This window comes from Labeo rohita, chromosome 16 (genome assembly GCF_022985175.1).
Source record: "Labeo rohita strain BAU-BD-2019 chromosome 16, IGBB_LRoh.1.0, whole genome shotgun sequence".
Taxonomy (NCBI): domain Eukaryota; kingdom Metazoa; phylum Chordata; class Actinopteri; order Cypriniformes; family Cyprinidae; genus Labeo; species Labeo rohita.
This window is the reverse complement of record NC_066884.1, coordinates 32,905,119-32,926,690: the sequence shown is the minus strand read 5'-3', so window position 1 is coordinate 32,926,690 and position 21,572 is coordinate 32,905,119. Positions and strand designations below refer to the sequence as shown.

The 21,572-nt window shown below is 36.4% G+C and overlaps 1 protein-coding gene across 2 annotated transcripts in view; it reads right to left on the bottom strand.

The window, feature by feature from the left end:
- LOC127178739 (zinc finger protein 236) overlaps positions 1 to 21,572 on the bottom strand; it is a 42,273-nt gene that overhangs the window by 7,962 nt on the left and 12,739 nt on the right. For both annotated transcript variants that reach the window (XM_051131815.1, XM_051131816.1), the window contains exons 9-26: positions 19,387 to 19,588; positions 18,849 to 19,121; positions 17,567 to 17,770; positions 17,249 to 17,381; positions 16,655 to 16,915; positions 16,163 to 16,326; positions 14,989 to 15,081; positions 13,180 to 13,319; positions 10,806 to 10,906; positions 10,211 to 10,362; positions 9,749 to 9,931; positions 8,838 to 9,129; positions 7,280 to 7,383; positions 6,504 to 6,929; positions 4,491 to 4,636; positions 4,184 to 4,403; positions 3,541 to 3,717; positions 1,050 to 1,190 (exon numbers count right to left, since the gene is read on the bottom strand). In XM_051131815.1, coding sequence (XP_050987772.1) covers positions 1,050 to 1,190; positions 3,541 to 3,717; positions 4,184 to 4,403; positions 4,491 to 4,636; positions 6,504 to 6,929; positions 7,280 to 7,383; positions 8,838 to 9,129; positions 9,749 to 9,931; positions 10,211 to 10,362; positions 10,806 to 10,906; positions 13,180 to 13,319; positions 14,989 to 15,081; positions 16,163 to 16,326; positions 16,655 to 16,915; positions 17,249 to 17,381; positions 17,567 to 17,770; positions 18,849 to 19,121; positions 19,387 to 19,588 — 3,412 coding nt within the window. The remainder of the gene's footprint in view (positions 1 to 1,049; positions 1,191 to 3,540; positions 3,718 to 4,183; positions 4,404 to 4,490; positions 4,637 to 6,503; positions 6,930 to 7,279; positions 7,384 to 8,837; positions 9,130 to 9,748; positions 9,932 to 10,210; positions 10,363 to 10,805; positions 10,907 to 13,179; positions 13,320 to 14,988; positions 15,082 to 16,162; positions 16,327 to 16,654; positions 16,916 to 17,248; positions 17,382 to 17,566; positions 17,771 to 18,848; positions 19,122 to 19,386; positions 19,589 to 21,572) is intronic.

Sequence of the window (21,572 nt, the reverse complement as noted above, 5' to 3'; positions counted from 1 at the left end):
ACTGTCATGGCAGAGACAATCTGGCACAACACTGGCAACATGAATGTCGATACTTATTCATTAAACATCCAGCCAAAATGTACACATAATAATCTCATAAATGCAGTCTAGTTTGTCAACTTGCATTTTTAGTAAGATTTCCTGCAGTAAAGTAGAAAGAATATGCAATTAACAGTGTATTCACAATTGAGAGAGTACAGACTATATCTGTATTATGACCGAAAGCAAACCATTAGGCTTTATAGGGTACAACAGGGGTTAAGGTACACCTTAAGAAAAATCTGCTTTGGGTTTTCTTTTTTTTTACTGCTTCCATAGTGTATGATTGAAGAAAAAAATCAATATATTTTACTTAACTCTGATGGAACAAAAATAAAAAACAGTTTGATTTGAAAAAAAAATAATAAAAAAAAAAAAATCACAGAAATGTATATGGGGTGAGAGGGGCCTTCTACTTCACTACCTTACTGTAGTATCGATACATTTATTTAATGCTATGATTAATATTGTGTGTTTAAATATAGTTTCATTATAAATAAGTTAATCATCTGTGATGACACCCACCTTAATAAGTGATACTGATCACCTGAATCTAACCATGTCATGTCCACAAATGGAAAAGTCTGTTAGCTAGCTATTTATTATAATGTATAATGTATTCTAAAAGGTTTAGGCAAGTGTAGGGACTTTTTGTGCCATCTAGTGGTTTAGTGAAGAATAAAATCAAAGGAAATTTTTACCCCAGGGGTGCCCAATCCTCTTCCCAGAGATCTACCTACCCACATAGTTCAGTTCCAACCCTGATCAAACACACCTGTATGTAATTATCAAGTGCTCCTGAAGATCTTAATTAGTTGTTCAGTTGTGTTTGATCAGGGTTGGAGCTGAAGTTTGCAGGTAGGTAGATTGCCAAACAGGATTGGTCATCACTGTTTTACCCCGTGAACATTTAGCCCTACTGTACCATAAACAGAAAACGTACACAAACACATTACTCTATATGCCAGATCCTCAAAATAAATAATTATTTTTTATTACTCAGCTCTTACCGGTCATGGCTGAGGGAGGAGGACTATGAGGAAGGAGCTGCTCATTGCTTAACGTCAGACTGTTGCTACCTGGAGCAAGTCTGATCCCAGTGTTCATGTTTGGTGTAGAAGTTGGACAGTGCTGGGGTAACAGGTCCTGACCTTTAAAAGCAGACACAGAACAGATACGTGAAGAGATTAGTGTTTTATTTGACATGGATATTCCAAAGCACCAGAAAAACAAATCTTTTGTAATATTCAATAAAAATACCACTGTTTGCATATCAAACTTTTTTTTTTACTCCAAAGCAAAGAACAAAAAATAACTTTGCCAAAAAGTACATTGGGGCCTTTTGAATCCTAACTTTAGAAAAAAGAATCCAGATTAAGTTAATTTTAAAAGGATCTTCACTCATTTGAGTTTGATCTTAACCGGACACTATTTTAATAATTCCTTCAAGTTTCATAATGCAGAACAACACCAGCAAACATTTATTCATTATAACATCTAGGTTAAATTAATCAAATAATCCATACAAGTAAACAAATGAACAAGTTAAATCAATAATTTGAAATCTTTCTCTCTGACTTTTCACCACCAAGCCCTCTTTCTCTCTTGTTTAGCGTGTATGCTCTAGAAACACATTCTTGAATGTTTCTAAACTTGGACTGGTGGGTGAATGCTAATTAAACAACATTTATTTGACACACAAATGGCGTCACACCATGACTGCACATTAAGCTCCATGCTGTGATGTGACAAAGCTTTCGCTCATGTTTAGAATGGAGCTGTCAACACTTTGCCGCTAGAGTGATGTAGCTTTGGCACGCCACATGCTCATAATACAACACGTCATAATAATGACACGCAGCATTAAAAATGTCTATTATGTTATGCAGAGGTGAAGAGGGATACTTCAAACAGACTTATTCAGCATCTCCATTACTTAATAGCTCACCTGTCATATTTCAAGAGATCAATCTTTGATATACTTATATTGTATGGCATGTTTATGTACATGTAATGCTATTTTTATGCATATGTGACCCTGGACCACAAAAAAGGGTACATTTTTCGAAATTGAGATTTATACATCATTTGAAAGCTGAATAAATAAGCTCCATTAATGTATGCTTTGTTAGGATAGAACAATATTTGTCAGAGATCTGAAAATCTGGAAACTGAGGGTGCAAAAAATAAAAAATAAAAAAATAAAAATAATGAGAAAATCGCCTTTCAAATTGTCCAAATGAAGTTCTTAGCAATGCATATTACTAATGAAAAATTAAGTTTTGATACATTTACAAAATATCTTCATGGAACATGATCTTTACTTAATATCCTAATGATTTTTGGCATGAAAGAAAAATCAATAATTTTGACCTATACAATGTATTTTTATACCCATGCTGCTTAAGACAGGTTTTGTGGTCCAGGGTCACATATTATTACCTATAAGTAGGATTACAATTAATTTTTTCAGGAGCTGGACCTGACCTTGAATATAGTTTATTTTATGTTTTTCAACATAAAGGCTTACATAACAAAAAATTGTTAAATTAACTTGAATAAATTCAAGTAGTCAATTATGATTACATCCATGTATTATAAATGTCATTTATTACTATGATGGCAAGACTGAATTTTCAGCAGCCATTATTTCAGTCTTCAGAAATTATTCTATTATGCTGATTTAGTGTTCAATTATTATCAAATATTATTATTAGTACTCAATTATTAATAATAGTCCTTATTATTATCAATGATGAAAATACTTAGTATTTTTTGTGGAAATTGTTATCCTTTTTTCTGAACTCTTTAATGAACAGAAAGTTCAAAAGAACAGCATTTATTTGAAATAGAAATCTTTTGTAACATTATAAATGTACTGACTGTCACTTTTGATCAATTTAATGTGTCCTTGCTGAATTAATGTATTCATTTCTTAAAAGAAAAAAAAAACACTTAAAGGGTAGTGCATCACTAAAATAATAAATAGAAAACAAAAGTTTTCATAATTTATAATAATAAGAAATTTTTTCTGACCACCAAATCAGCATATTAGAATGATTTCTGAAGGACCATGTGACAGTAAAGGCTGGAGTAGTGATCCTGAAAATTCAGCTTCGCATGACAGGAATAAATTATTTTGTTGTTTGTTATGTGTTTTTATTTTGTAACAATATTTCACAGTCTATCTGTTTTTACTGTATTTTTGAGTAAAAGAAAATATGCTGAGATAGCAATAATTTTAACTGTTTTAGAAACAAGGCTCCCTCAAACAAAATCTGTTGTCATCTTTGGAACATTTTTACAACTTCAAAAATGGTATTTTCCTAAAAAAACATCAAATTTATGATTGAGCACATAATTGCATCGAAACTGCAAGTGAAAAAAATAGTATGTATAGTATCACCATAGGGGTTTGTTTATTGAGTGTTTGACACAAACTGTATAATCAACAGAAAGTGCAGTAGTGTGTGTCTGTATAGTTTGCAAGTGTGCGTGTACCTGCAATAGTGAGTGTGATCTCTGATGTACTTGTGGCAGGCGTAGATGCAGCAGCACTGGTCTGTGCTAAAGCTTGTGTCAGACTGGAGTTATTGATAGTCAGTGTGATTTCTGGAGCACTGTTGCTACCGTTTACAAGACCTGCAGCACTGGACACTTGTGACAGCTCCTGAGAACCTGACAGGACAAACATATTAGTACAAGACATAAATTACATCTGACCAAAGACCTCAAAATACACTCTTAAAGCTGCAGTCGATAACTTGTGGTGTTCTAACGGTTAATAAAGAGAACTGCATATGTCTTGAAAAAGAACACTTCTCTCAAATATAAAAACTTTTTTTATAAATGTACCGTAGTGATTCAGGATAAGCCAAAAACATGGTTTGGAAAATGGATTCATAATGTACTCTCTTATTATATAAATTTTGTAAAATTTGAACTCAAAACAGTTACGCACTGCACCTTTAAATAAAATGGCCAAGACTTGACCACTCACATTTCTAACACTAAAATAGGGTTCTTTTTTTTTGGTAGGTGAAATATGATCTGAACATAGTTGACAGAGATTGCCAAAACCTAATGTAAAAAAGAAGGAGAAATAGGAAAAAACTACTAAGCAAAAAATGGCAAAAAGACACACTGGCATTATCCTGCTCATTTGTCAGGTTGCTAATGGTAACACTGGCTGGGGCGGGTGGAGGTTGCAGCGAGAGGCCACTCAGAGGGTGAATGACTACATTAGCAGGAACCGAAGCATCTCCAGCAGTCATGAGGTGAGCTGTTGTGTGTGGCGTCAGACCTGAGTCAGTCGTCAGAGAGTGAGATAGCAAACCGCCGTGCTGTAGAATACTGGGGTCGATCTAAACAAATAGATAAAAACAAACATTACTGTATCATCATGCTTGCTTAGTACAACTAATCAAAGTCTCTTAAATTAAATGTGTTACCTGTAAAGTGATGTTGTTGATGTTGCTAGGGTCAATCCCAGAGATCTGCACATTTGGACACACTAGATTTGTAGGTGTGAGCTGCAAGTGAATGCCTTCAAGTGTAGCGAGACCCTCTGTTAAAGACACAGTCAGATCTCCACCCGCTGGGTTAGGACAGGGGAAAGGTAACAAAAAAAAACCAACAAAACAATTAGTTTATCCAAACCCACAGGACTTTCATTCATCATTGGAACATGAATGAAGATATTTTTTTTAAATTCTCTGATTATTTTTATCGATCTACTGAAAGTCTTTAAATGAATGGCCAAAATAATGAGCTATATTAATTTTTTTTTTTTGCACTGCAAAAACACACAAAAACAGAGACAACTTTATACAATTTCACACAGAACTCAAAAATGGACTGGACAAAATTATTGGCACCTTGTCAAAATTGTAAGAAATAACTGCTTTTCAAGCATGTGATGCTCCTGTAATTTGTATTTAGATACACATGTGGCAGGTAACAGGTGTGACCAATATAGTAATCACACTTGCAACCAGTTAAAATGGAGAAAAGTTGACTCAACTTTGTGTTGTGTGTCACACTGAGCATGGAGAAAAGAAAGTAGTGTAAAGACTTGTCTGTGGATTTGAAAGAAAAAATTGTGGAAAAACATGGACAATCTCAAGGCTACAAGTCCATCTCCAGAGATCTTAATGTTCCTGTGTCCACTGTGTGCAATATCATCAAGAGGTTTACAGCCCATGGAACTGTAGCTAACCTCCCTGAACGTGGACGGAAGAGCAAAATTAATGAAAAATTACAAGGATTGTTTGAATGGTGGATAAAGAACCCCGATTAACTTCCAAACAAATTCAAGCTGATCTGCAGAAACAGGGTACAACAGTGTCAGCTCGCACTATCCGTCACCATCTGAATGAAATGGAAAGCTATGGTAGGAGACCCAGGAGGACACCACTGCATAAAAAAGCAAGACTGGAGTTTGCCAAAACTTATGTGACAAAAACTCAGTCCTTCTGGGAGAACGTACTGTGGACAGATGAGACAAAAGTCGAGCTTTTTGGTAAAGGACATCATGGCACTGTTTACAGAAAAATAAATGAGGCCTTTAATGAAAAGAACCCAGTCACTACAGTCAAACATGGTGGAGGTTCAAAGATGTTTTGGGGTTACTTTACTGCTTCTGGCACTGGATGCCTTCACTGTGTGAACGGTCTCGTGAAATCTGATGATTACCAAAGAATTCTGGGGTGCAACGTAGTGGCCAGTGTCAGAAAGCTGCGTCTCCACTAGAGGTCATGGGTTTTCCAGCAGGACAATGACCCGAAACACACTTCAGAAAGCACTCAGAATTGGTTACAAACAAGCGCTGAAGAGCTCTGAGTCCAGATCTGAATCCCATAGAACACCTGTGGAGAGATCTCAAAACAGCAGTTGGGAGAAGGCATCCTTCAAATCTGAATGACCGGGAGCAGTTTGAAAAAGAAGAGTGGTCCAAATTCCAGTAGAGAGGTGTAAGAAACTCATTCATGGTTATAGGAAGCAACTGATTTCAGTTATTATTTCTGAAGTGGGTGCTACCAAATATTAAGTTAAGAGTGCCAATAATTTTGTCGAGTGCATTTTTTGGGTTGTGTGTGGAATTGTATCAGATTTGACTTTTCTTCTCTGTTTTTTTTTTGTGTTGTTTCAATGTAAACAAACAAAAACTAAACATGTGAGTACCAAAACATTTGCAACTGCAACAGTTTTCTGAGAGAAGGGTTGCATTTTCTGACAGAATTGCAAGGGTGCCAATATTTTTGGCCATGACTGTATATTGTTTGAGCTCAGTTTTGAATTTGGAGCTGTTCAAATTGTTACATGGTATACTAAATGACATTATAAAGTTTAATGATGATGTTATCATGTCAGTGACATGTCAGGGTAGGACGATTTGAAAAATAATGAATACACTTGACTTGCAGTATGAACAAACGTACAATGTTTGTAAAGATCATCATTACCTGACACAGTAGCAGGCAGTATAGCTTGCCCTACCAGCCCTTGCTGCAGCAGGCTGGGGTCATATTGGCCTGCGAGCACTGAGTTTCCTGGGATGTAAATGTTAGGATCTGTGGTGGCAGTCGGTAATAATCCCACAGATGACTGAGTGTCCACGGCAGAGGAGGGATGCTGAGCCTGGGGAATGCTCTGGACTTCTTGCCTTCCTGAGCTTTGTTGCTCAGTGCTGGAGCTCCGCTTGGCCTTCCGGTCAGAGGGCCGGATGTGACCCTGGATGTGGGTCTTGCGGTGACCAGATGTCCGAAAGCGGAGGTCACAGTGGGGGCACTTGAAGGGTTTGGAGCCAGTGTGTAAACGCATGTGGACCTTGAGACTGCCCTTTGTGGAGAAGGATGTGTTGCACATGTGACAGCTGAACAGCTTCTGCCCTGAACAGAAACATGCACATGAAAGAGGTTTAACTACTCAAAGTTGAGTCAAATATGAAGACTCATATTTGGAATCATCCAAAGAAAATCTTCTGAATCTTCATCTATTTGAGTTTCTCAGGCAAAAATTTAAATTATGCTTTGGTTGTTTTTTGGCTCTCAATTACTGGTCTGTTGCAGCACTGAAAATAAGTGTTAGGAACCCATTTTACCCTCACATTCATTTCGTCAGTGATTTGTACAAAACACCTAATACCGAATAGGAGTAACAGTGACAGCTGACTCCACTACAAAATATAAACATAAACGCATAATTTACACAAAACTATAGATTTCTATATATAACTCACCTGAGTGTGTCTTCACATGACAGTCCAATGTGGATTTCACTGTGAAACACTTTCCACACTCATCGCACTTGTACGGTTTCTCGCCTGTATGTATCCGAATATGTCTAAAAAAAAAAAAATTCAAAAGGCAGCTTACACTCAAGCTAGACATTCAGCAATTTAGATAAAATATCTGATATGGTTACTGTAAGTGCATTGGCTGACTTTTTTGTTACTTTCATTGGCTTTATTGGTTACATATTTACTCATTTAGCAGATACGGTAACACTTTAGAATACAGTTCCGTCATTAGTGAATAACTACACAGGAACAAATGACTAATGCACTATTAACATTCTAGTAACTACTATTGACTAACAAGAAATTCTGATTAACTAATCAGTAAGTAATAGTGCTCAGCTGAAAGTAGTAGTTCAATATTAACTAATCAGTAACTGATATTTTTTCACATCTCCCAAAGAACTACTAAGAACTACTATATACATGTTCATAATTAATGTGAATGATGCAAAATGTATAATTAATTCTGAAGTAAAGATCATGGTAACCCACTAGTAATGACTCAGGTAATACCAAATACTTCAGAAGGAATTACTATTTTTTTTGGATCCATATTCTTTTGGATTAATATCTTAGTCATTGCTAGTGGGTTACCATGATCCTCACTTCAGAATTAATTATACATTTTGTATTATTTACATTAATTATGAACCTGTATATAGTAGTTCTTAGTAGTTCTCTGGGAGATATGAAAAAAAAAGTAGTTACTGATTAGCTAATAGTGAACTACCACATTTAACTGAGTGCTATGACTTACTGATTCGTTACTGAGTTTCTTGTTAGTTAATAGTAGTTACTAGAATGTTAATAGTGCATTAGTCATTTGTTCCGGTGTAGTTATTCATTAATGACGGAACTGTATTCTAAAGTGTTACCGCAGATACTTTTCTTCAGAGCTACTTGCGCACAAAATACTTCTGTTCGCCAATGAAAAACACGTGTCATGCACATTTGCTCATCATCAACACACTTTCAAGAGTAATCCCCATTTACTTTTTCACTTATTCACAACAAAATTTTTGTTCCCACACTTTTACAGGGTTTTAGTTAAACTCTATCTCAGATGCACAAGCCTTTCGCTTTATTTTGCAACATATTCTGTAATATCATGGCTATGACATGTGTCATCTAAACCATGAAGATGTCTATGCTAACCATTTAAGCAGTTTTCCTCTCTATTACAATATAAAACACAATATATGCAATTTGCAATATTCTATGCATCAATGTCAAAATAAAATTTACAGACATTTTATATTAGCTTATACCAGGGGTGCCCAAACTTGGTCCTGGAGGGCTGGTGTCCTGCAGAGTTTAGCTCCAGCTTGCCTCAACACACCTGCCAGGAAGTTTCTAGCATGCCTAGTAGGAGCGTAATTAGCTAGTTCGGGTGTGTCTAATTGGGGTCGGATCTACACTCTGTAGGACACTGGCCCTCAAGGACCAAGTTTGGGCACCCCTGGCTTATACAGTAACATGTAACATACAAGATGATTACCTAACCAGGTCACTGGGCTTCTTGAAGCTCTTTGGGCAGTACTGGCAACGGTTTGCAAACTTTGGCTCTATGTTAAGCTCAACACATTTGTCTTTAACTTCACTGATTCGATCTCGTTCAGCAGCTGTCTGGGCAAGAACCTTCTCTGATAGAGATGCCTCATCCCCTGGGTCTCTCTTTGCCAGCTCTGCTGTCTGCTCTTCAGTTAATGTGATGATACCGTTGCGGTTTCTTTTTATCCCTGAGCGGTCTGATCCATCGTCCTCCTCACCGGCTTCATCAGTTTCCAGAACTATGGACATCAATTTCATGTTAACATCAGTAATGATTTACTGATTTAAGCTCTATTTTCCAACCATATTTCAAAGTTCAATTTTACAACTTGCAATACAATCATACTCCCTAAAATGACTTTAAAAATCATTTAAATGGTCATGAATTGTACTTTTTTTCCCCCTGAGTGTCACTTGTGTTTTTACATCAAAAGCAGTCATAATTTAGAAATGTTAGAAATATCTACCCTGATGTAAACTCTGTGATTTAGACACTGTTGAGTGCACAAATTCAGTTGTACAACCTGTACTGTCACAAATGTTTTTGTCATAACTAACACAATGCAAACACAGTGTCAGTAAGAGATTCACTGTGCACTGTAGACAGCATTACTAATTATAACGTAAGTTATATTAAAGCAATTTATTGTTTTGTAGTAATCAATATTATTCCAAAAATCATGTTAATTGGGCTAAACTTGTACTGAGTCAGGAATATTCCTCTAAGGTTAAATTAGTTGACTACAAAGTGCAGACTGAGTAATGAAAGTGCCTTATTATATTATGAATGCTTTAGAAAGCTTTTAATGTAAAGATACAGCAGAAATTGATGGTGACGATGCCTCAGTTTGTCAGTACCTTTGGGACCTACAGCATGCAGGAGTTTCATGTGTTTCCTGCGCAGCATGACAGTGCGGAAGCTTTCCTCGCAGACTGTGCACTTGAAGGGCTTTGTGTTCAGGTGGATGATCATGTGTCGGTTCAGACTACCGTTAGTGGTAAAGCAGGTGTCACATATGTTACACTTATAAGCCTTCACTCCTGCAAACACAAGAAGAACAGTCACAGAGTGACCGTAAAAAAATGTTTTTTTTTTGGTAACACTTAATCAACTAAAAATGACCAATACATTTGTTTGTATTCATTTGTGTTATTATACTTAATGAAATAATATTAATATAACAATATAAAAAATAATATTAATTAAATATTATTAATAGATACAACTTCTGATTTTAATCTATTAGTAAATGTTAAAATTTATGTTAACTAAGATTAATAAATGCTTTAGAAGTATTTTTCATTGTTAGTTCATGTCACCTGTGTGTGTGTTCAGGTGTGATTTGAGCACTCCAGCAGACACAAAGCTCCTCCCACAGAGGTTACAGCGATAAGGTTTCTCTCCAGTGTGAGAACGCACATGCTGCTTTAGGTGACTGGACTTCTTAAAGCTCTTATCACACATATTGCACCTAAGAAACAAAACACATATTACTGCACAAACTGAACTAAATGCATGTAGCAGTAGTACAACCATTTTTTGTATCTGAAGATTTCTGGTTTAAGTACATATTGGGACAGAAGTGAATTGCACATCTTTGTTTACAAGAAAAATGGGTTTGTGCAAAATGTTTTGAGGATTTTCTCAATTTACTGCGTTTTTCATAAATACTCAGACAGGCATTCTGTAATTTTGCGTGTGTTTGCATAGTAAACACAATAACTTGTGAAAGAGAACTCAATTCAGTACTCACAAAAAAAAGGATAATAGGAGTTTACAAGAACAGGTTTATTCCATTTTTTAAAAATAATTTCTTTAACCATTTATTAATGCCAGGGCTTTATTTAGGAAAATGACACAAAGACACATTCATTGTATTCAAGACAAATTCATGTTTAAGGTATGTGAACTTACTGATAGACTCTCTTGTTGATTTCATCCTCATCCTGGAAGTCTTGTGTTTGGATAGACAGCTGTAGCTCTCCTTGACTCGCCTCCTGCAATAAACCACTCGTCTACACACACACACACACACACACACACACACACACACAAACGTTTGTTTTTGTGAATTGTGGGGACTTTCCATACTTCTATAGTTTTTATACTGACAGAATGATATTTTTTATCCCCTAACCCTAAACCTACCCCTTACAGAAAACCTGACTGCATTGTTACATTTTCAGATAAACATAATTTAGTACTTTTAATCATTTTTTTACATTGTGGGGAAATTGCAGTCAATTTCAGGTTTTACTTTCCTTGTGGGGACATTTGGTCCCCACAGTGTAACATAAACAAGTACCAACACACACACACACACACACACACACCAACATTTAACATAATTTATTTTCACTTTATTTTCATATATGCTTTCTGTACACAAAACTGACGTGGTAGTATAATGTCAAAATTGTAATATATGATATATATGGTGTGCTAATATTATGGAACATTTATATTTATTTACATTTAGCAGATGCTTTTATCCAAAGCAACTTACAAGTCATAAGAGATCCAATAATACTGGTTTATTGGAAAGCTAGAATAGGAAAGCAAGCTAATGCAAAGGTAAAATGCAAAGAAGATTTTGTGTGTGCATGTGTACCTACTGTACTGGAGACAAACTGGTATCCATAACTGACATAAATCTGATAAAATATCCTTTAGATGAGGTCCTCAATTGTAAAAATGATTTATTCTATTCTGCTGATAGTTTTTCTAATATTTGATCTAAGTTGACAGATATAGCATGTAGACGATATAATGGCCATATCACTATTCAAATATAAGTTAAGAGAAAACTAATTTCAGCCACTTATATCCCCAATCTTATTCTTTTGGTCACTACCCTAAGTTCATAACTATAGGTAAGTGTTAAAACATAGGTTAATTGGTAAATAAAGAGTTTGCTCTCCTGCAAACGCATATACAAAGCCCTTGCATTGGTTATACGGTGACCGGACTGGCATGCACGGTACCCTAAACAAGTCTTCTTGGACACTGAAAATGTTTAACTCTGGAAATTTTTTATTCTTATTATTTTTTTTGATATCTGAAATAGTTTCACCCTGCCAAGCCAATAGATTTGTGGTGAAAAAAAGGGCTGGCTGATGTAATATTGCAAATGTTTTATATCTCAAATAGTGCTGAGCATGTTTATGTGCCACATCAAAAGGAGCACTACAACAAATATACAAATGGAATTAAAAATAAACTGAAAATAATAGCATATGCATAAAAAGTTTGCCTTAGAATGTTTTCCAAGATCGTAACTGTGATTGAAGAGAATGATTGTGTAAAAAAAAAATCTGATTTTTTGCCCACATCTGACACAGATTGGAATTTGATTCACATGTGTAAACACAGAAATCCACTCGATATCCGATTTTTTCGCATCCGATCTAAGCCGTTTCCAAATGTGGTTTTAAATTAGATACATATCCGATATCTGGACATCCGACCTACGTCTAAACACACATATCCGATTCTCCGTGTCAATTACGTCACTGTTCCATGACTGATTGCGTTGAACATAATAATTTCACACCTGCTGGGATGCGTTTGCGAGACAAGCAAATAATTAAACAAAGACAGTGAAAGCGCTCGCATACAAACTCAAAGCTAGTCTTGTTTACGCAAAAATGTTGTACCCTTTTCCGACTTGATTCCACCACTCCTGCCTCCTTGGTCTTTCCCACAGTAGTCGTGACACCAATGTAGAAAGTATTAATGCCGTCCTTATGATTGCAGCATTAAAAAGCCGCTTTTGCTTTCTTTGTTTAATTATTTGATCTTGAGTATACTTTTGCTGACTTTTGAAAAGATGAATAAGCAAAAGTCCATCCAGAATTCGAGGGTCAGTTGTTGCACTCATGGTCGTGAAAACCAGTGGAATGACTTTATGTCAGAGATTAGGGTAAACATGGATATCGGATATGAGGCGTGTCTAAAGTGAATGTAAACAGACGGGCCAAAAATTGGATATGGTGAAAAGATTGGATCTGTGCATTAAGACTTGCAGTGCAAACACAGACATTGACGCACAAAGTCAGCAATCAGTTGTTTAGTGTGCAATTTTCTATTCTGTAGTGTAGTGCCTACCAGCCCTGGTCTCAGAGAACCCCCAACACCGCAACACACCTGATTTTACTGAACTGGATGTGTCAAATACGGGATATCTCTATAATTATGTATGGGGGTACTGCAAACCAGGGTTGGGAATCACAGCTGTTTGGCTTTATGTGCAGTAGTTTTGGGTGGGGGGCGGGTGATGTGTTTGTACCTCAGAGTGTGTTACATGCAGTAGGTTGGGAGGGTGGTAGCTGGCAGTCAAGGCTTGTGACTCCAATGTGCTTGAGTCCTGAAGCTGCTGTACTGTAGAGAAATGTGCCTGCTGGGTAAATCCCTCAGCTATAGTAAAACCTGCAACAGAGCACATTTTTGTATTTTAAACCAGGGTTCCTCAAACCTAGCCCTGGATGGCTACTGCCTGGCAGACTCAGCTCAAACTATGATCAAACTCACCTCAACTGTAATTTTCTATCAACTTTTTTTCTACAAGGACCTCTCTTTCTAGTGACAGCTAGGTTACTGTAAATCAACAAAATATACAGTAGTCAACATTTGAAGAGGATCAAAACCTTTCATTAAATTTGTTCTAAAACCAAAACAATACCCATTCTTGTCTTAGAACAACTTCAATGAATTTTTGGATCCACTTCAAATGTTAACAGCTTTTTTTTTTCTTTCACTTCCCTATAATTGTCTTAAACACTTTACTTGAGTGCTTGAGAGTTTCTACAAAGTAGACTAAAGGACTGTACAGTAAATAATACAATGATACTAGGAACAAACAGAAGCAAAAATGAACAATAACAGGAAAAATAAAAATTACAACATTAAAACAAATTGCAACTTCTAAAAATAAACAATTAAAAGCTATAGAGAACAAGTATGTTCTCAAGTCAGATGTAAAAACATCAACTGAGGGTGCAGATATCAGGTGGAAGGGTATTTAGTCTTAGGCCAGCAACAGAAAATACCACATCCTCTTTAGTTTTCAGGCAAGTTTTCGGTACTGAGACCACTAAGCAATTAAGTGATCTTTGAGGTCCACAAGAACCAATATGAATCAGATTTCTAATATTTTATGGGGCCATATCATGGCAGCTTTAAAAAACGTACAACAGCTTATAATGAATCTGATATTTACCTGGAAGCCAATGCGGCTTTTCCCTTTTCTTTGTGCTAGTAAGGAGCCTTGTGGCGGCATTCTGGACCAATTGCAATTTTGGAATAAGAGATTGGCTTACTTCCAAATAAAGAGCATTACAATATTCCAAGCGGGAGGAGATAAATGCATGAATCACTATCTCAAGATCAGCAACAGACAAAAAAAAAATCATTTTTGCAATAGTCCTCAACTGAAAATTGAGTTTTGAACATAGAGAAAATTGAGAAACTGAGGCCAAACAACCAAACAACTGCAGAGTTTACGATTAACTCTGGAGCGTGTGAACTGCCAATCACACAAAACTTAAAGAGCATCATTTTGAGTAATTTAATAATGTATTATCGAGGAAGGAAGAAACACTGCTGGATGCAATAAAAGTTTTAGAATAAAAAATCTGATTATATTAAATCAACTGAATAACAATAAATGTATAAACAATATGCAATAAATGTATTTTTTTAATACATTTGAAATAAATGTTTAAAATTAATTGTCAAAATATATAACTGCCTATTTGTAACACATTAAGGATATATACTTACACTACACCGCTAACCTGGGGATCTGGTTTTACTCTGGGTACTTTTAAACTGGATCAATCAGTATGAATCAATGTGTATTCGTAAATATTTAGTTTATATGTAGAGTTATGTTTCTGTCTTCATACATAAGTGACTAAAACAAGAAGGTGGAGATAGAACAGTCTGTTTTTTAATTAAATTCTTTGTCTCACTGAAGCTGCATAGACATATGCATTCTACAGGAAATTCACATGACACAGTGTAAAGTTACTTAATGAACAACATGCAAATTTAGTCCAAAATAAGTGTATTTACAGAAGGTGTGCATGTGTGTTACCTTGTGTCATAGCTGGCTGTTCAAAGGTGGGCTGAGGCAATGCTGGTGCCTCAAACTGGCCCATGTGAGCATGCTGAGCACTCACAAATGATTCTGTGGATAAATACAGTATTTTCATTGTTAATTTAATGCTTTTCCCCCCATCAGTCCCATCTTTTCATTTAAATAAAGAAATTATTTTATGTAAACAATCCAGTGGCATGCTGTGGTATTTTGAAATGAGGAGTCAAAGTCCTTAATGTTGTGGATGTCAGAACAACAGAACACAGGAGAAGCAAGTTCAACACTCTAATTTTAGCTATGTTTGCATTATTTTACATTGTATTTTCGAATTCAAATTTATTCAATATAGAATCTGTTTTTTTGTGTAAGTGACACGTGTAAGGACACTATTCCAAAAATCAATATTTGTCTGGGGTTTATATTGAAATATAGATTAATTAGATTAAATATTTAAAATCCACTGTATAAATAATAAAAAGTAATTTAATAATGTAAATATGATATGACGTAAATTCATATTCTAGTGTGGATCAATCTATACACACACACTCTAAAAAATGCTGGGTTAAAAACGACCCAGCGACTTTTTTTTATTGCTTGTTAATAAATGTTCACCTTTTGATTATTGCTGATGCCTCTAGTCATTATGTGTCTGATTTTTTATTTTTAATTTACAACCTATTTTGGGCTTATTTTAGGCCAGCCATATAGTCATTTTTAAACAATAGCTGAGTTTAAACAAAACTACCCAGACAGTTGGGTTAAACATTTAACCCAAAACAACCCAATTGCTGGGTTTGTCCATATTTCACCCAGCACTGGGTTGTATTTAACCCAGTATTTTTTAGAGCGCACAATCAACCCATTTCACAATGTAAATAATAGTAATAGTAAATGAGTGGGGGTAGAACCGAAGATTATATTGTGTTTTGTACTAGACTGTTAAACATTTTGTACTGTAAATTGTTTTCTCATTCATTCTCATCACACACTGTCTCTGTTTCCTACTCGGAGAAGGCGCCCCCCCAAAACAAACATAGCCTCCAATCTCAAATGACCTGTCAGCATCAGTGTCCCAGTTCATGTTTGTCAAAAACCAATGCGCAAGCTTCAGTCGTTTTGTAAGAAAATATATATTATTGTAAATGAAAAGAGCTTGCGTCCCTCTCACCTGTTTCCTGCAGGGCATCTTCCCCCAGTGTAGTCGGCAGTGCCACCTGTTGGCTGTCTCCCACCACCTCAAGCATGCTCTGGGTCCCTGTGCCAACTACAGCTGTGGGCGGCTGCATGTCATTTGAGTTTTGCTGCTGTTGCAGCTGTTGAGCCAGCTCATACCTGAGAATAAAACAAAACAAATACAAAAATGCTCTACAACTGCTCCCCTACAAATATCACAGCATAACCAATATCAAAATATCTTTGTTCTGCTAAACACAAAAGAAGGTATTCTGAAGAATGTGGGTAACAGTTCAAACAGTTCCTGATCCCCATTGGCATTCATACTATGGAGGTCAATGGGGATCAGTTTGAACTGTTACCCACATTCTTCAGAATACCTTCTTTTGTGTTTAGCAGAACAAAGAAATTTATACAGGCTTGGAACATCTTGAGGGTGAGGAAATGATAACAGAATTTTAATTTCTGGGTGAAGACAAAAACTCACCTGTGTGTTTTCATGTGCTTTCTGCAGTTGGGGGAGGATTTGAAGGTTTTCTGGCAGTAGGGACACATGTAGGGCCGTATGTCGCTGTGGGTAGTCATATGGCGTCGCAGGCTCCCGCTGGTGGTGAAGGTGGTGTCACACAGCAGGCACTTGAAGGCTCTGAGGCCAGAGTGTGTGCGGATATGAGCTTTCAATACACCAGATGAAGCAAAGCCCTTACTGCACTGCAGGCACTTATACGGGCGCTCCCCTGTATGTGACCTGCAAAACACATGAAATACAAACACTCCCACATCAAAACTACAGCTATTTAATCTGTTTCTGGATCAGTACTTCTTGTGGTGCTACTGAATGTACAGCATCATGTTACGGTACACAAGCCAATGTGCAAATGACAAGCCATAAGCAGGTACATAAGGAGTGTACAATTGAATCGGCGTAATTGCTAACTAGTTTGTCCAAAAATGTGGCAAAAAAAAACAAAAAAAAGATAAACAGGTTTTATATGACCAAAGCTTTGTTGATTTTTCATTTTTGTCCTCCACAGAACTCCACTCTCATTATTAATAAATATGCACTGTGCATAATTTGGACCTGATGTGCTGCTTAAGGTGACTTGACTTCTTGTAGGCTTTGCTGCAGAATCCACACTTATATGGACGCTCATTCTCCACAATGTCCAGATACTGCTGCAGGGCGGCCCGTGAGCTCTGGTTCTGCAGGAGTCCTGCAGAGATAAGGACAATGTTAAAAAAAAAAATAAAAAAAATAATAAAAATCACATCAGATTAAAAAAAGCTCAGTTAACTTCTGACCCTGATTTAGACTGAATATAACTACAAGCTCAACGACTAGCTGAACTACAAGCTCTGTAAAGGTGCATGCAAACACTTTGTTGATGATCTTCCGTACCCATGTCCGTGATAAGTATTGGCTCTTGGAGAGGTATATCAGGCAAAGGCAGATTGCTTCTGGACACTCTGGTTTTGTGAGATTTTCGAGGGTATTTGTGTTTTTTGTGGTGTATACTCTTAAAGTGAGAGGTGACATGTGTTTTCCTGTGGCCTGATGTACGGAAGAACTTCTCGCAGTGAGGACAAGGGAATGGCCGTAAACCTGAGGAAAGGCAAATAAACATGTCAAGTCTTTTTTTTTTCTTTTTTTTCATTCAAGAAATTTAATTTGTTTTCACATTTTGATCTGGTACCTGTTGAGGAAGTGTTATATGCATGTTTCTTTTTCTCTTTGTAAAGCCATTTTCCCCCTATTAACCCCCAGTTTTGGAAATGTCAAGACTATTAAAATATGTATTTATTGCCATATAATTAGTTGCAAATACCTTTGAAATATATATTTAGCTTCTTTCCAAATCTCTTTAATAATTTTAGCACTAAATTTTGTTGATGAACATGAATATGCACACATAAAAACATTATAAACAGACAACAAATGTAACTGACATCGCAAATAAACAATATCAAATGCACTACAGCCACAGGGATGAAGAGTACAAGTTCAGTAATATTATTATTATTATTTTTTGATTAGAGAAATGTGGGCTGTTTTTGAGCAGTCTTTTACGCTTCCGTGTTTTTGGCTTCTGGTTTTGCTGTTTTGCAGGGGTTTTTTTCTGGTAACAACAATGGCAAGAGTCAAGATATCAAGAGACTTTTCCATTTCAAGAACTCGTTCTCTGTTTTTATCCTGTTCCTAAAGGCTACTCTGTTTCCAAGAGAGAACCTTTTAATCTATAATATATATGTATATATAATTTTTTTAATTCTCATTTCTCATGATGTGGTGATATAAGAGAAATGACTAAATGAGAATTTTCAGTAAATGACAAATGAACAGTTAATAAACACTCAATGCTACATTTGAACATAATCTCAGTGTTAGTGTTCTGAGTGGCTATATAAGTTGCAAACATGCAATCTCAGCATATTCATGTGCTGGTAAGAAGTTATTAAACATAATATGCGTTTATTCTTTGAGGACCAGCTTTTAGCAGAGTTTAGCTCCAGTCCTAATTAAACACTTCTGACCAAGTGAATCAGTGTCTTCAGGAAAACTAGAAACTTTTAAGCAGGTGTTGTGGAGGTAAACTCTGCAATACGAAGCAGGACCGGACACCCCTGTTCTAGGAACTCTTGGTCAAAGTATGTGTATGTACCAGAAAGAGTGTTGTTCTCACCAGTGTGGAGACGCTGATGGACCTTCATGCTCCCAGATGTTGAGAAACGTTTCATGCAGTACTGACACTCAAAAGCTTTAATGCCTGTGTGGATCTTCATGTGGGCAGTCAGGGTGCTCTTGACCGCAAAGGCACGGAAGCACTGCTTGCATTTGTAGGGTTTTTCATGAGTGTGAATACGGATATGACGGACCAGATCGCTGGGCTTCTTGAACTCTTTGGAGCAGTATGGACAGCCGTGCCACCTCACACCATTTTCCTGCCTGATGGTGCCTAAAAACAAACACAAATATCATATTTGCTATGTAATTGTGAATATAAATGGAGCTGGATCCTAAAGTCTGAGACCACATTATTAGTGAAAAGTGACTACAGTAAGGGTCTGTTTATTACACTAAGTTATCATATGATTTCAGAAAGCTGTAAATATAACTTTTAAATCCTTTTTTATTTTTTTCTGATCAAGCTGTGGCAACTCTCATTTATCCATTTAGTAGAGGATAATTAAATGAAAATGTTCCAGGCCTGTGAAGCATACCTAGCATCTGTGGAGGCTTTTTGATAATGCTTCTTTTCTCCTTTTTTACAACAGTGTCAGTCATGAGTATTTTTGAGGGGACTGGTCCATCATTTGTTGAGGTGTCAGTTGGGGCAGCTGAGTCTGGCTGTAGCTTTTCTGAGCTACTCTGAGTTTCAGGCTGAACTGGAATCTCAGTCAGTCCGCTGTTCTCCAGAGCTTGCTGTGGAAACATCAAATTTCATTCAAACAAATGTTAAAGGGGTCATGAACTGCAATTTAAATGATTTCAGACCATTTTCTGAGGTGCACTTATAATTTAATAGGATTTTTATATCAAAATCTGTCATAATTTAGAGTGGTGGAAAAAAATTATTTGATCCCCTGCTGATTTTGTATGTTTGCCCACTGACAAAGAAATGATCAGTCTATATTTTAATGGTAGGTTTATTTTAACAGTGAGAGACAGAATAACAACAATAAAATGCAGAAAAACGCATTTCAAAAAAGTTATAAATTGATTTACATTTTAATGAGTGAAATAAGTATTTGATCCCTTCGCAAAACATGACTTAGTACTTGGTAGCAAAACCCTTGTTGGCAATCACAGAGGTCAGACATTTCTTGTAGCTGGCCACCAGGTTTGCACACATCTCAGGTGGGATTTCGTCCCACTCCTCTTTGCAGATCCTCTCCAAGTCATTAAGGTTTCAAGGCTGACATTTTCTATGGGATTAAGGTCTGGAGACTGGTTAGGCCACTACAGGACCTGTGTTTTGGGTCATTTTCATGCTGGAATACCCATACATGACCCATTTGCGAATACATCGCACCAACTGATGTCACCATCTCACCAAGCTGCTTGGTGATGGTCTTGTAGCCCATTCCAGCCTTGTGTAGGTCTACAATCTTGTCCCTGACATCCTTGGATGGCTCTTTGGTCTTGGCCATGGTGGAGAGTTTGGAATCTGATTGATTGATTGCGTCTGTGGACAGGTGTCTTTTATACAGGTAACAAGCTGTGATTAGGAGCAATCCTTTTAAGAGAGTGCTCCTAATCGCAGCTCAGTACCTGTATAAAAGACACCTGGGAACCAGAAATCTTGCTGTTTGATAGGGGATCAAATACTTATTTCGCTCATTAAAATGCAATTTATAACTTTTTTGAAATTATAGACTGATCATTTTTTTGTCAGTGGGCAAATGTACAAAATCAGCAGGTGAGCAAAAAAAAAACAAAAAAAAAACAAAACTGTAAAACAGAGCTCCGAAAATGATTAATCAACGGTGCTTAACCAACCACAATCGACTGTGCTTAAGCTGCAATAAAGGCACCAGCAGAGGATATATTTGCTTGTGTCAGCAGAGAACAATTTCATTCCATCAATATACAAATGATCTGTGGTGAGCAAAAATCTCTGGCCAATGTAGATGCGTGCTGGCCTAGATTGACCTGTAACTCCATTATGTGATAATGATCTTGTGCATGATGACTTGCAGTAACTTATAATGTGATCTTACAAAAGGAGACAGAAATACAAATCTCATATTATTAGAGAGCAAGCCGGGCTTTGCAGTTACAATTTTTAGGTTCTTTTATTTTTTTTTTGCAGAACATAACAGAACAATGGAACACACTCAATTTCAGTTATTCTTAGGAAAATTAATGAAAAACAGTTAATAACCATTTAATTTTGCTCTGATAACCTTTCTTCAAATAAACAAACAAACAAAACATTAGGTTTTGTCAGTGAAGGTAATGTGCAATGGATGTCACAGAATCACACGAAGAGGAAGGCCACATAGACAACAGCCTCCAACACATCCACACATTGATGAGACCTGACAACTAAAATACACAAGCAAATGAGAATAATTAACAACACACACCTGAACTGAATGACAAAATCAAATCAAATCACCATGACAACAAACACAAGGGAAAAACTGCAAACTAAAAAGTCCAAATTGATTTTCATGTACCAATTCGGACGGGACTAACATCTTTGTGTTTATTACAGAGGTGGGAGGGTCTATTTTTTACATCTGGGCGTTAAAGAGATCACATGCTCTGTATACGTGCACTGCATATAGTCATTTGGATTGATTACGATTAGAATAACCACAGTTTTACTACAAATACAATGGTTAAGCTATGGCTAGTATAGCAAAAACATGGTAAATTTGTAATTACTTTAGTTAAACTA